Source organism: Exophiala xenobiotica (assembly GCF_000835505.1).
Source record: "Exophiala xenobiotica strain CBS 118157 unplaced genomic scaffold supercont1.3, whole genome shotgun sequence".
In the NCBI taxonomy this organism is placed as follows: Eukaryota; Fungi; Ascomycota; class Eurotiomycetes; order Chaetothyriales; family Herpotrichiellaceae; genus Exophiala; species Exophiala xenobiotica.
The window spans coordinates 2,771,019-2,785,631 of record NW_013562492.1 but is presented as its reverse complement, the minus strand read 5'-3'; the positions used below and the strand labels follow the sequence as shown (position 1 = coordinate 2,785,631).

Here is a 14,613-nt window from a genome sequence, read left to right as displayed (position 1 = left end):
GTCTGTTAATTGAGTCGCGTTCTCCGCATTTTTCCAGATGCGTTGCGGCGAAACAATTCACTCGCTGAACTTTTTTCTTTCCTGCACAGTCTTCTTGCACGTTCATTGAACATCACTCATCATCACGGCTAGAAATTAAACATATTCATGCGCAGCATCTGTCAGCTGTCGAGGAGATGGCACCAACAGTTCTATCTGTCTCCCAGCTTCGCCGGGCACCAGAATTGCCTACAATTTCTCCAGCCTATCCGTCATTATAGGCAACCACCTCGATCCCGCCCTCCACGCCCTCAACAAACCCAGCGTCCTTTGCCGGCTCGGCCTCTCGGGCAAGTCACGGTCAACGAATATGAACAACGTGGCAATGATGCCTCCACAAGGGTGCCTGTTCGCGATTACATGGAGTTGGAAGGCCAACAAGTTCGTTCAGAGTTGGACCAATTGGATCGGGAATTGGCCGTCTTGAAAGAGGGACCGTTTGGACCCAACAGCGAGTTTATGCGTTCATTCCCGCCCGATGAAAGAGAGGCACTCTTGAAGGCTCTAGAAGAGGAAGGAGTCATGCCTCCTGGGACCGACGATCTCATTAGCGATGAAGAACTTGAAGAACTGGCGAGGGGTGAGGAAGAGACGAAACGGCTAGCAGAGTCCAAGTCTTCAATGAAGGTCACTTTGAGCATTCCGGCCACGGACAAAATATACGTCAAGCGGTTTAACAAGGCCCTGCAGGAAGCCGAGAAGGCTGAGGCTGACGACAAGGCTTATTTTGCTTTGTGGAAATGGTACCTCAAGTGTCAGCAGCATGTGTCGAGTTTTGCCGTCCTTCTTCCCGAGGATGTCTGGCATTTCCTGTGGAAAACTCAAAGCACCAAGTACTACAGACCCAAGCACCTTCAAATGCTGGCCAAGGACATGATGAAGGTGGATGTTTCACTCGAGGACAAAGAATGGGTGCAATATATCGATGGTCTTCAAGCCGTTGGAGACATTGCTGCCGCGGCAGAGACTTGGGAGGCACAGAAAAGCCGACTTGGAACCAAGGACGACCTCGCGGAGACATTCTGGATGACGGGTATCCGAATTTATGTTGATCTCGGAAAGCCTCAAAAGGCCCAAAACCTTGCATTCGAATGTTATAATCACACTACAATGGTCGACCCCGAGGTTCTGGTCATGGTCATATCAGCTTGGGCCAAAAGTCAAAGTGGGTCTGCACCAGCCAAAACTTGGTGGTGCTACATGGAACTGCGTCGGATACTGGAGCAGAAGGAAGAAGACCAACAAAAGACATTGGACTTGCTGGGCCGAATCAGTAGCACGTTGCTCGAAGCTGGCCGTGTGGATCTTGCACTTGCAGTCTTCAAAGACATGTACCTGTTCAAGTACAAGAACGCCAGTGACTCTTGGAATTTTTTTCAGGGCATGGTCAAAACTCTACAGGACTCACAGCTGCCCGGCGAGGACATCATCAACAAGGTCGGTCTCGCGTCCTTTGTCTTTCTTCCACGATATTATCAGAACAAATTCTTCTTTGGATCGTGGCTCAAATGGCTCCTTGGAGAAGGCAGAGTTGAGGATGCTTCGCTAGTGGTTGAGCTTATGTATGAGCGTGGCGTCCGACCAGATGCTGGGCACATCAACGGCCTGATAGCGGCCTACCTACGAGAAGGATCGCCCAAAGCCCGCCAGACCGCAGAAAGTACTGCCTGGGCCATGATACAGGCTCGGATCGATATGGTTCAGAAGCGACTTGCGCAGCAAGCTGAAGGAAAGTCAACAACCCCCCTTGAACCACCACTCGAGACGAGGCGAGTGCCATTCTTTCTGCGCCGAGGGGCGCCACCTGCAACGATCGAGACATTTTCGATCCTGCTGCAATACTACACACGTCGGTCGGATTTGGCTAAAGCCGGTGAGCTCACCGATGTATTGATTGGTTCGGCAGATATCAAGCCAAATTCATTCATTATGAATCACTGGCTATATGCGTCTCTCCGATCCGGGCAAGCCCATGAAGTGTGGAGTAAATACTTGACGTTGACACAGACGATCCAGCCGGACCTGGAAACCTTCGCGGCACTCTGGGATACTGCGAAGGCTTGTTATACCTCTGGTGCTACAGGCGACAAAGGGTTTCCTGATGCACGAACCGTATTCGCCGAGATGCTAGGGTGGATGAATGCAATCACCCCGAAGAAGAGGGAGGCGGTCCAGGCCGATTTCTCTCATGATTTATACGAACAAATCATTCGCTGTTTCTGCCTTGCTTCCGACCCTAAAGGCACTCTCTGTGCACTATACGGGTTGCGCAAGTCGTTTGGTATACTGCCACATGAAGAAGCCATGCGCTTGATCATCATCTCAGTTGCGCGCGCGTTCAGTTCAGACTTTGCTGGACCTCCACAACCTCGGGATAGGAGACTGCGAGCACTAAGAAAAACACAGTATCAAAGCGCTCTGAACACCCTGACCAACATTTTCGTGACGATGATGGACAGGAAAATGACTGAAGCAGACGTTGATCCCGAGCTGCTGCGGGACGTTGAAAGTCAGCCAGCTCAGGAGTTCAGGCTGGACGTGCTATCGTCATTCCTCTGCATGGTGATCGAAAGAAGAATGGAGAGGGGCAGCAATCTTTCTGAAGAGATATCGCAGGTGGCTGAAGAACTGAACACCTCTGTGCCACAGGATGTTCTCAACCGTCGTGACTGGCCCAGCGCATTGTGATGGTATTTTGATATAGCAGAGTTGGAAATGTCAGTGGTGCGATGCCGCATTGTTCAAATGGTTGTATAGCATCTGTATCATAGCACATGAATGCATAGAAGCTCCGCCTCCGTTGATATACGCCAGATGCAAATTTTCGCTATGCGCGCTCATAAACCCTACCATGGAAAAGCAGTCTTCTGTTCATACAGTATCGGAATCGCTCATTTCTTTCCCTTTTTCTTCTTGCCCTTCCCACCACCACCGCCCCCGCCGGCGGCGGCCGCAGCAGCAGCGGGCACCTCCGCAGCAGGAGGTTCGACAATAACCCCGTCTTCATCACTACTTCCGGCCTTGATTGTCTTTTCCGCGGCTGGCGCTTCTACGGCTTGTGTCTTTACACGGCTCACGCTTTCCCCCTCCAATTCACGTCTGGCCTTCTCTCTCTGCGCATCCCAAGCCTCCTTCTCTGCCGGCAACGTCGCCTTGATGGCGTCCAACTTGTCCCTCAGCATCTTGTTATTGACCATCTCATTCGCACTCTGGAAGATATGGGTCCCCCAATTCGGGGCGAGCGCGTTAGCCTCGTTGACCACGTCTTTGATTTCGAGCTCGAGTTCCTGCTCCGCGCGCTGGAGGCGCTGGAAGATCTCGTCGCCCACGACGCCGCGCTGGAGAAGTTGGGCCAGCGGAGGTTTCCGTGTGCGCACTTCCATGACACGCTGGACGTCCTCGACGGCGCGGGACAAGAGGGCGGCACGCAGGACGCTGTCGGGCACCTTGACGTCCGGGTTCGAGTCCGACATGTGCAGTAGAGAGAGGTAGATGTTCCGGCTTGCGTGGGCGGGGAAGTATGGTGCCAGACGCAGTTTGGAGTTGATTTGGCGTTGGCGATACAGGTGTGAGAACGTGGCCATGCTGCCGATCAGGATGCCCAGGTAGGCTATGGGCCCCAGGAGCGAAAGGAACTGCATCTTGTCTCGCGCACAGAAAGTGTTGTTGGTGGAATTAGGTTGTGCTCATCAGGTCCCACGGTGTGCGTGTGGGGAGATGAGTCAAGAGTTCGTTCAGGTCAATGCAAATTCGACTCGGAGAATTGCAGCCAAGCGAGGGAGCGCCGCAGTCGAGATGTCGCCAAATGTAACGTAGAAAGAGGAGCGAGCGTCAAATGGGGAGAAATCTGATGTCGAAGTCAGGGAAGGAAAGTCGTAGCATGCGGGAAAGTTGAAAGAGGACACTGGGTACAAAAAGCCACAAAAGGGTGTTGCGCTAAATCGCTTATCGTTATCGGAGGCCAGTTCCCACTAAGCGTGTCATTTCTTAAAGCAGCCGGAAGACGGGTAAGGCTGCGATGTATTCGACGCTGTCAACGCTTGCTGCGAGCGTATGTCTGAATACAGGAACCATTTTCGGAGCAGAGTTCCATGTGTTCGATGGCTACGATGAGAAAGAAGTCTATACCTCGCCTCAGCCAGATCTCATGCAGTTCTGAAAGATTGAATACGATGAATCTTATGTCCTCTGGGTCCTCTACACAAAGTTACAATATCAAGTAAAATGCCAATCATCAAGGTACATTTACACAGCGTATCACAATCACAATCCTAAAAGACCCAAGCCCTCAGTAAGCCCTGGAAGTCTGGTCTAGCCCTTTTTATCATGACCTGTGATTCCCTGCACGCTCCAGTAACGCCCTTGTTGTGAATCGTGCTCTTACAGCACACGTTCCTCCAGCTCGTCAATGGTAAGTCCTACTGTGTCTTCTTCCCCCAGCTCCCCGACGACGCCATCTCCTGTCCTGCCTCGGCCATATCGTCCAGAACCCAGTTGAATGCCTTCGTAAGGTCCTCCAGCACCTTCCCACGATCCCACTCCCCACGCGTCCGCCACAGCTCGTCCATCAACACTGAATTGACCTGCTCCAACTGCTCGACCGACAGCTTACTGGTCTTGTCCGTGATCTCGGCGTGGAAGCTATCCAAACTTCGCTCTTCCACCTGTACCAAGTTCGGTCGGGTATGCCGATTGTTGGCAGTCGGTGCGATCATAGGGGAGTCGGATGGGTTCAACAATTCCTGCATGTCCGCAGGTCCATTTGACCTCGACGATCGCCGCCGGTCGCGGTCTGCAGCATCAAACGGCGGGACACGCGGTTGGGAAAAGGGCTCCTGTCCTTGCCCTTCCGAAGACGAAGGCCGAGCATGGCCAGCACCAGTGCTGGTGCCAGACAAAGGGTCTACCAGATCTTGAGAGGCGGGCATATTTCCTGCATTGATGGCATTTAGCCAACATGGTTCGGAAGCGTCCCTGATATCAGACGAACGAGAATGGCGAGCAGAATTGGGTCTGGGATGAGAAGGAGGGCCTTTAGAAGACTTGCACGTACCTTGGGTCGAAGGGATCTGACTGCCTCCTGCAGATCGCCTCTCGTCTAGCAAAAAAAGATTCGGGCCTGAATCTTGCTGGTTGTTCTGGTCCATGTCGCCAGACGATGTCTTCTTTTCAGTGGGTGTTTCAGTGGTGCTTGCGTCGTTCTGAAATTCTGCGGGGTGACTACCCTGCGGCATAGGCGTGAACGGTCCTGTTTGCGAGCGCGGAGCAGACATGCCAGACTCCTTAAGCAAGTGCTGCGACGGGGCTGTCCACGAATGAAGCGGTCTCGGCTGTGCCGATTCACGATTGCCAAAGGAAGCAGTTGTATGGGTCTTTTGCGTATCGTTGGCCTTGTCATTCGATGTAGGATGTGACTCGACGCCGCCCATGGGCGTATCGCCTTCCACATCTTCTTGATAGCCGTTTGAAGGGCCCCCGTTGGTCAAATCAGACTGAGCAAGATCGTCGTGGCTCGGGTGTATGCCATTTGTAACCACGGAAGCAGACTCGATGGCATCGCCTGCAGTTGGAGCGAGACGCTGGACGAAATCACGACGTCGCTGCATTGGCTCGCCCAGAAGGACTGGTCCGGTGGAATCAGTGGTCGTCGACGGTCCTGAAGCATTGCCATGAGGCACGTTAGACATTACCTGCGGTGGAGGCATGTCTCTGCTTTGCTCGTTCCCGGCTTTCGCCTTTTCCAAAACCTCTTTTTCTCTAGCAAGTTCCCGCTCATAGACACGCTCGCATTCAGCATTCAGGGCTGGTTCGCCCATCTCGATGGCGGCAATATCGACCTCAACATTGGCGAGCAGCTCATTTGCCTTCAGTAATCGGTCCTCATCACCAATCGCCTTTGCATCTTTGGCCAAGCGCTTAATATCTGCGAGGAAATCCTTCGGCCGCTTATAGTACCCATTGCTCAGACGCTTCTCGATCGTCACAGAATCAAGATTGTAGTAAAAGTTGTTGTTCCCCTGATCGACCAGACCTAATACACCGTGAGCATCTTTTCCAATTTCGAATGGTCTGTAGGACGCGTGAGCCAGAACTTCTGCCTGCAGGTCGGAAGTGACTGTCTGTGGGTCAGCTTCATCGTAGAGATAACGAATCTGGCCTTCGTCGATAACTCCTGTCCGGAATTTCTTGTACTTGGTTCGAATTTGATCCATGATAGGCTGTAAACGAAGCTTGAGCATGTTGAGCGTGAGTCGATCCTTCTTCTTTTGTGCTTTCAGCTCCTCTTTGGTCATTGATGGCGGCCGTCTTTCCATCTCAGGCGGTGCTACCTGCAGTCTCTCAAGTTCGCGCTTTTTGCGATTTGCAGGATCCGGGAAATCGTCAGGCGCTGTTCTTATGTAATCTTTGAGGCCACGGAAGAATTCGTAACGTTCATCGCGGTCAGGAGCTTTCAACTCAAATTGGTTCTTCAGCGAGTAACCAAACAGTACACGTCGCATATCTTCATCGATTTCGTCGGGGTTGCCTTCTGTAAAACCAAGCAGCAATACTGGATCAGTGGGCTTGATGGATCTCAACATGCCCAAGAAGAGCGCGTGCACAGTCTCGCCGACCCTATCCCACCATTGTTGCACATTTGGAATGTATATTACACTCGGCTTGTGCATCTTGACCTCTGAAAACAGCCTTGTAAGCGTTGACTCGGCCGAGCTTGTAGTGTCGCTCAACAAAGTAGGGAGATCAAATGCTTGCACGTGAAGGCCTTCAAAGTGATTGAGCAGAGCAGCGGCGAGATATTGCTGGCCCATGCCCACTTTGCCTCGTATGAGCAGGCGTGGACGAAAGACCCTGGAGGTTTCAAATGCTTGCTGCATTTTTTCCCTGCCGAAACTCTGTCCATCAGCAGCGTCTTCATATCGAGCTTCTTCAAGTGCAGTCAGCCGCTTCTTCTGTGGCAGGGCGTCCGCTAGAATTTTCTGCACAGCATCAAGCTGGTTTCGCAGCAAGGACGCAACACTAGCTGGTAACGGAGAAGCTCCAGATGAGGTTGATCGTTCTGAAGAGGGCGTCATCTTCTTGACGGAAATCATAAAGTCTTTGGGAGTCACCTCGATTGTCTTGGGGTCGATGAGCAGTTTCTCTGTAGAGCTGTAGATTTGCGGATAGCGTCTCTGTACAGCATTCAAAGCAGCTTCAGTGCACAATGCCCGCAAATCGGCTCCACCATACCCCTTTGTCATCTCGGCGAGCTCCTTCTTGATGGGCTCCGGCAGTGGAGGATCCCAACCTCTGGTGTGGATGTCGATGATGGCCTTTCTAGCCTCGGTGTTGGGGAGAGGGAAGTAGAACTCTCGATCGAATCGCCCAGGTCTTCTCAGAGCAGGGTCGATTGAATCAGGTCGGTTAGTTGCACCGATGACGATGACTTGACCTCTTCCATCCATGCCATCCATCAAGGCCAGCAGAGTTGAAACGATCGAAGCATGGATTTGCTCTTGCTTACTCGATCGGACAGGAGCAAGACCATCGATTTCGTCAAAAAAGATGATACTAGGTTGGTTCTTTCGAGCCTCTTCGAAGAGCAGACGTAGTTGTCTTTCGGCTTCGCCAACCCACTTACTCAAGGCATCTGCACCTTTCCGCATATAAAAGGTGACTTTTCGGCCTTGCGAGCTAACACTCGTCGCCAAGGCTCGAGCGAGAAGCGTCTTTCCCGTTCCAGGAGGACCATGGAACAAGACACCGCGAGGCGGAGTGATTTTGAAGCGCATGAAGATCTCTGGGTAAAGCAGAGGCAAAGCGACCATCTCTTTCAACTGGTCAATGTGGCCCTGAAGGCCACCGACACTGTCAAAATTGACATTCTGATCGACTCCAAGCGGGTCCGCATCTGCCAGAGCCTGCTTGTCTTTAAGCTTGCCCAAGTTGGCAGGAGTGCCAGCAGCAGCTTGTGCAGGGTCTGCGTTCAGGGTCTGGGGAAACAAGTTGAAACCACCTCCTGCAGTCGTAGGGGTCATTCCTACTGTGCCGCCCACAGCTTTCGGTCGCTTCATGACTTCGTCATCACTGGAGTCCGAGTCCACGTCACCTTGGGCTCGGGGAGGGCCACCTCCAAGAACTGGTGCAGCACCACCACCTCCGCCGAACGGACCATACGTGTTGAAGAGACTTCTTTGCCAGCCACCACCTCCTGTTCTACGAGGTCGTTGTGAAGGGGATGGCGCAGGCTCTTCCTCGTCTTCAATAGGTGCCAGGTTTCGCAGCAGATCATAGTTGGGTTTCTTGACACCTCGTCGTTGGCGCGGTTCGAAGACGACCTCCTCTCTTTCACGTCGTTTCTTCTTCTCATCTCGCTTGAGCTCCTCAACCTCCGCAGCAAGCTCGTCAGCGTCGCTGGCTTCAGACCTCTGGCGAGAGGCTGCTTTACTTCGAAGGCGTGTCGATCTCCGACCGTTGTTACTGCTGTCGTACTCATCGTGCTTTTGGGGGGACGCTTCTGAGGCACCGCTGCTGCTAGACATATCCTCCTGAGCAGCTTGTTCTCCTTCTGGGTCGAAATCGCTGCTTTCGTCTTGCGCTTTCCGCCGACGACTTCGAGAAGCAGCTTGTTTTGCTCCGCTTCTCAAGCCGCGTCCACGTAGGCGCTTTGGCGACTGCTCTGGTTCAAACTCAGGTGACTCTGCCTGCCGCTTTGCAGCACCGCGGGTCACTCGCCCTCGCTGGGGGACGTCATCGTCATCGTCGTCCTCTGCCTCTGCCCCGGCCGCCGCTTCTTCTTGGGTGGCAGGGGCTTGTTCGGCCGCAAAGTGAGCGTCGCCGTCACTTTCAGCTTCGGCATGTTCGAAGAGGTCTGAGATCAATTTTGGCGGCGGATGGTCGGCTTCCTCTTCCGCAACCTGAGGGTCACTCTCAAGCAGTTCGTATTGGGAGGCTTTGATTTCAAGTTCCCCTTCATCCACAACTTCGGCTTCCTCTTCTTTGGCCATGGATTGAGATTCTTCATCTATTGTGCTCTTTGATGGATATTTGATGCTTTTCCCACCTCTTGTTGCTCGCGGGGGAATGTCGTCAGGATCTCGTGAACCGGCTCGCACAACCTCGGCGTGATGACCCGAGTCAGTCAAAGCGACAAGAGGGTCCTCCGGGTCGTGAGACAAGCGACTACTTCTCCTCCTAGGAAGTTCAGGTGCTTGTGCTGAAGAACTGGAAGGTTGTTTCGCGCCGTAACTCCCGCGTCTCAAATTACGGGTCGCCCGCGGAGTGTTGCCGGTTCTAAGCGTGACAATGAGCTTTTTGGAGGAATTCCTGGGGGGTGGAGTCAGAGGCTCAATTGAGGGCGACTTCGACAACTCGTCCTCCGAACCGTCGGACTCTTCATATGTCACTCTCTTCTTCGCAGTCTTCCGCACTGGCCTGCCCCTCTCATTCGTTTCCACCTCCTCATCTTCCGACTCTTCCTCATCGAAAGATTCGTCGTTGGACGATACTTGTTCATCATCGCTATCGATCTCCGAACCTCGGTACCCACGTCTCTGCTTCTTGCGCGCTGGGGGGCCACTTCGTCTGGATTTGGTAGTACGGGCCTTTGATGGCCCGGAAGCATGATCATCGTAATCATCATCGTCAGGATCTTCGGCTTGAACAAGCTCTTCAAGACTGCGCTTGTTTGCGCTGCGATAGCTTGGCATGCTGGAGAAGTCGATGGGATGTGGAATGTCGGTTGGGGAAAGACGCACGGGGTAATCGGTCACTTAGGGCCTCGAAATCATCACTGAAAGAGCTTTCGGCATGTCATTTCAGTGTGCAGAATTGGGCTGAATGGAGTGAGGACGGTTCGAAGCTGCTATTCGACAGTGGGTGGTCTCGAACGAGTTGGTGACGGCGCGTCTCGTCAGGGAAATCGGTGGTTGTGAATCAAACGGGAGGACCAGAGTTCGGCAGTGCTCAGTGGATCACGATGCACGACACCAAAGAGAAACTATGCACAGCTTGGTACAGTGACTCGAGCACAGGAAGTGATGGTCTGTTGATGGTGATTCAGTCGCCTTGAAGGTTCTTTGGGGGAGGCGGCGTGTGTCTGAATCTCTCAAGGCGCAGGCGCAGCGCCAAGACCAGATACAATCCCACTTTTTAACGACCACCACCAATGAGGTCCAACGAAGCTGCAGACCCCAACAGGCAACAGATTCAATCTCAAGCAGCACTTTTAAAGCATTAAATATCAACATAGCTCAACAACCACCATGTCGAATGTTTTCGGTCTCGATTATGTGCGGATGTGCTACCGGAGTCACACGCGACAATACTTTTTAGGCTTGTAGAACTTCAAGGCATCAAGACAAGCCAAACCACTGCAATAAAGAATTGTAGAAACGTTGGACTTGCAAAGACAATGCCGCGAAGATCGACGTCAGATCTCGGTTGCGCCTCGCCAGAACCTTATCGTCGGCGCAGGGGGGAGCCGCCCTAGATAATGTACTTTTGATAATCACGTGACATTCCTCGTCGACGACACGAAGAGTCTGGCTGCAGGGAGATGCAAACCCTCCTACCACCTCTCCCGCTCTCTCTCAAAACTACCAGGTAGGGTCATTCAGGATACCATACTATGCTGCAATCGCGCTAATTGACTATTGATTTGTACTAATGATACGCCCTTCCGATCCTGCAATGCCGTCACTCTTCATGCTCCCCATAGCTGTCGTCCTCAGCTTCTTCGGGCGTGTCAATCACATCATCCTCCCCTTCAGTATGCCCGTCGTCCTGCCAGAATACTGACGCCTGCCGTGTAAGTTCTTTGAGAATGCTACTTTGCCTACGCGCAGTTCGCTCCACGTACTCATCGTCATGTATGCTCTCTGCTGTTGGCAAGCCGGCACTCGGTTGTCTTCTAGCGCGAAGAAGCGCTTCTTCGGCCTGTTGTTCTTGAACAGGATTGGGAACGCGTTGGCCATCGTCAATTGGTCCACCTCTCCGCAGCCCTTCGAGAATGACCCTTTCTACTTTCATACGATTGGAGATGAATCTGATTTTCGGCCAGCAGCTGCGTTGGCCCACCCGGATCATCCGATCGAGCCGTTGCGGACTCGGATCGCTGAGGATGTTCCAGAAGTCACTGGCCGTAGTCTTCGGCCAGATGGTGACGGTACCGGAAAAGCGTTGTAGCCATATTTCGCTCCAGTCCTGGCCCATCGGTCTCGGCAGCAACTCGAGATGTCGCAGGATCTTGAGATATTTCTGCAGATCGAGCTTGACCGAGGTTTCAATCGTCGACCCCAGAAAGCCACCCCGCCAACCCCGGCCCTTGCGATGGGTGACTGGTCTGCCAGGGGACCCTCTTGGAGAGAAGAAAAACAGATTGATGTGGGGATTGACTTGGGACACAATGGAGAAGTTGACGTTGAAGTGGAGGTTGAGGGCCTTCAGAGGAATGTCGGTACGCAAACTGCCATCTTTCCACTTGTTGCCGAACGAGTAGGGTACCAACTTGCCGTCTCGCGTCTTGCGCATGAGCACGATGGGATTGAGAATGCCAGGGACTGCGGCTGAAGCAAGCACAGCGGACCAGATGACGCAATCTGGACTTGTGATATGGTTGTTCAAAATGGTTGGCGAGTGAGGGTCGGAGGGAACACACGAGACGTTCAAGATACGGCCCGTCCTCTCAAATGCCTCTTTGAAAGTCAGTGATCCGCGGCAAAACCAGCTGCATTGCTTGGCCCAGTCAATGGAATCGAATCGAGCACCGGTGCGCCACCACCGGCGAATCCATGTCGTGAAGCCTTCATGGCAAGCTCGGATGCGGTATGCGAGTGCTGGCACCAATAGTTGTTTCAACTCCTCATTCGTCCTGGTCGCCACCAATGCCGCTACAAGAGCGCCACCAGAAGTACCAGTGATAATTTCAGGGAGCTCTCCAGCGTCTAGAAGCGCCTTGATGACACCGAAGTGGTAATAACTCAAAGTCGCCCCACCTGAAAGGCACAAGGCCGTGCGTCCATAGTTGAGCTCGAGATGCCGGAAGAAGACAGCTTTGTCCTTGTCAGTCATACGATCGCAATCGAGCACCACTTTCAAGCTCTTCTGCACTTGATCAACAAAGGACTGAATCAGGACCTTGGTACCGATGTACGTCTCGCTATATAGGCGAGGGTTCTCGATCCCCACGAAATTGTTCTTGACGCAACTTTCAAGTAGAGACTTGAGCTCATCCAAGGCAGTGAGTCCACCAATCCCGTCTCGGCCTTTGTCGATTTCTGCTTCGGCCTTCTGTCGAAGCTCAATCAATTGAGCTGTGACCTTTCTGACCGTTTGGTGGTTGTAATAGGAGTACTGTTCGTGTTGCTTCCATTCCTCGTTGCCCAGATATTCGTCGAGTTGCTGGGCAGCAGTTTGCCACTCCTCATAACTGTTTGCATTTTGCAGCTGTCGTCGAAGGGTTTCTCGTCGGCCGGTCCAAGTAAATAGGTGTTCGTAGGCATAGATATAGAACCGAGTCAAGTTGTACACGATGAACAGAAACACGATCCAGCCGCAGACGATGAAGAGCAGAGGATAGTACAACAGCGTGTACACAAAGCCCTCCCTCGTCTCGTCCTTGGATCTTCTAGGCGCTCTGCGTCGAATTCGATTTCTCTTCACTCTTTGCCGGATGGGACCCCAGTCGTTGAGCGCCGTTACGGGCTCTGTAGTAGGTGCTGTTAGGGCATTTGCAAAAGCCGCGAGGTCCGCGCGGTCGATAAAGTCATTGTCGAAGTCAGGTAGGGCATATGGATCATATGATCCAATTTCAGACGCCCGCGGGTGCTCCTTGTAACCGTTCATGACAATCAGGACGTCATGTCTGAATGCGGCCGATGAGACGAAGTTTTATGGTGTGCAAAATTCATTCTTCGTCCAAGCAGGAATTGGAGCGGCGTGGTGGAATGCTAAGCTACAGACGCAATGATGGACAATGACATCGGTCAACCTTGAACGTCGCAGTCACACTTGGCACTGCGCCACTCCGTGAAACGCCACATGATGCCACCAACATCAAGCCACATTCCTCCCCAGCCACGCCAGCTAAACAACCCCGGACTCCGGGATGCTTCTCCTTACTGCTTCTGCATCCCCTGGGTGGCTTCTGTTGCATACCCATCAGTCGTTCCGTTCTACAAGGAAGGTCGGACCTGGGGTCATGATGACCGTGCTTCCGTGGCACGTCGTTCACTGTGCGAAGACTTGAGCCAGGCAAGGTGTCACGGTTTTCTTCAACTACGGGAATATGTTGGGCGGGAAATTGACGAGGTGGTGGCATTTCCGACTATTAGGTTGACCCGCTGCCGCCCTTGTCGCGTCCGCCTGTACGGATGCGCATACAGAGAAAACGTAGCATATGTCCACCGTGATAGCTTGTATATGTCAAAGTCAGGCAGGTGGTCTCCGGACTTTAGGATGACTGCTGGCTCAAGTTTAGCCTGTTCATGTATCGTCGACGTGACGCACGGAGATCTGCGGAAGAAGATGTTCTACGAGCGGCCCGGCTAGATACATGTCGAATCGGTCCGCATGTTCATTACAGTTCTGCGGTTCTAAAAGCGAATGAGACCCAGAGACAAAATCCTCTGCGACCTTGGCCATCTACGACCACCCCACCAGTTGCTCGGCGAGGATCAAAAGTGCAGTAGGGATTTGCATGATCTTCGCGCGTCGTGGAGATGATCGCGACCTGCATGAATACAATGAGACTGCTCATTTGTCAAGAGCTTCGCATAGAATAGGCAGTTTTCTGCTAATTGTATGCTGATACTGTGGGGGTTAACTTTGCTTGATGCCGCATCGGATCTTAGAGTGATGCAGTCTGATGCGAAGCATGCAACCTCAATCCCACCAAACCTCTGCACCTAAGCCTGACATACATACCTAGCATCAAACGAGCGAGCTCTGACGAGTCAAAATTGCTCTTGGAACGGGGCTCTTTTCCAGGTCGTCCGAAGAATCACCAGAGAAACCTTTGAAGGGTGAAGCCATTGCTGCCATCAAGCGCTGGCACGCTATTGCACTTTTTCCACCGAAGATCTTTCACAATATGAAACACGAAGATCTGTCGGAACCTAGCAGTCACTCCATTTCCGTAGACAATCCTTTAGACGCAATCACACCGCTTCCAAACGTACTTGGGTTGAATGCCGAAAGGTGGCCGGGATTTCCTCACAGGATCTTGTCGATGAGGAGTTTACGAGCATGTGAAAATGCGTCTAGATTCATACTCGTAGTTAGCCTGCTCGGCCGTCCTTGTTGCTGCTTCCAGAGTGGTTAGTTGCTCGCTTCACTTCGTGGCCACGAGACTTTCCTCCGCCGCAAGTATGGGTTAGCAGCTCTACTGCAGCGTCATCGGTAGAGCTGTACGCACTACCGCTCATCATGCATGATCGAAGCAGAACATCTCCAGCTAGCTCCAGCAGCAGGTAAAGAACAACATCACCCATCGCCCAGTGGTCGGAGGATTCGCCATGACTTGACGAGCTTTCGTGTAGTATGGATCGCTCGCGAGCAGCCAATAGCCAAACATCCCGATGCTGTGATCATTTT

General features: G+C 52.7%; 4 protein-coding genes across 5 annotated transcripts; 1 reads left to right on the top strand and 3 right to left on the bottom strand.

Moving 5' to 3' along the window:
* The first annotated feature begins 88 nt into the window (after positions 1 to 88).
* On the top strand, positions 89 to 2,849 carry PV05_05248 (uncharacterized protein). The gene has a single exon (XM_013461731.1). The coding sequence runs from the start codon at positions 148 to 150 to the stop codon at positions 2,725 to 2,727; it is 2,580 nt and encodes an 859-aa protein (XP_013317185.1). The 5' UTR covers positions 89 to 147; the 3' UTR covers positions 2,728 to 2,849.
* On the bottom strand, positions 2,757 to 3,919 carry PV05_05247 (uncharacterized protein). Its single transcript, XM_013461730.1, has one exon. It carries the CDS (start codon positions 3,678 to 3,680, stop codon positions 2,931 to 2,933), a length of 750 nt encoding a protein of 249 aa, XP_013317184.1. The 5' UTR covers positions 3,681 to 3,919; the 3' UTR covers positions 2,757 to 2,930.
* Positions 3,920 to 4,192: 273 nt separating this feature from the next.
* Positions 4,193 to 10,083, bottom strand: PV05_05246. 2 transcript variants are annotated; one of them, XM_013461729.1, is made up of 2 exons: positions 5,093 to 10,083; positions 4,193 to 4,972 (listed from the first exon to the last, which is right to left on the bottom strand). In XM_013461729.1, the coding sequence occupies exons 1-2, from the start codon at positions 9,726 to 9,728 to the stop codon at positions 4,458 to 4,460; spliced, it is 5,151 nt and encodes a 1,716-aa protein (XP_013317183.1). In that variant the 5' UTR covers positions 9,729 to 10,083; the 3' UTR covers positions 4,193 to 4,457. The 2 variants fall into 2 exon arrangements, with proteins under 2 accessions (XP_013317183.1, XP_013317182.1); XM_013461728.1 differs by having other exon boundaries at positions 4,193 to 10,083.
* Positions 10,084 to 10,604: 521 nt separating this feature from the next.
* PV05_05245 (uncharacterized protein) lies at positions 10,605 to 12,974 on the bottom strand. The gene has a single exon (XM_013461727.1). The coding sequence runs from the start codon at positions 12,862 to 12,864 to the stop codon at positions 10,717 to 10,719; it is 2,148 nt and encodes a 715-aa protein (XP_013317181.1). The 5' UTR covers positions 12,865 to 12,974; the 3' UTR covers positions 10,605 to 10,716.
* Positions 12,975 to 14,613: the final 1,639 nt, after the last annotated feature.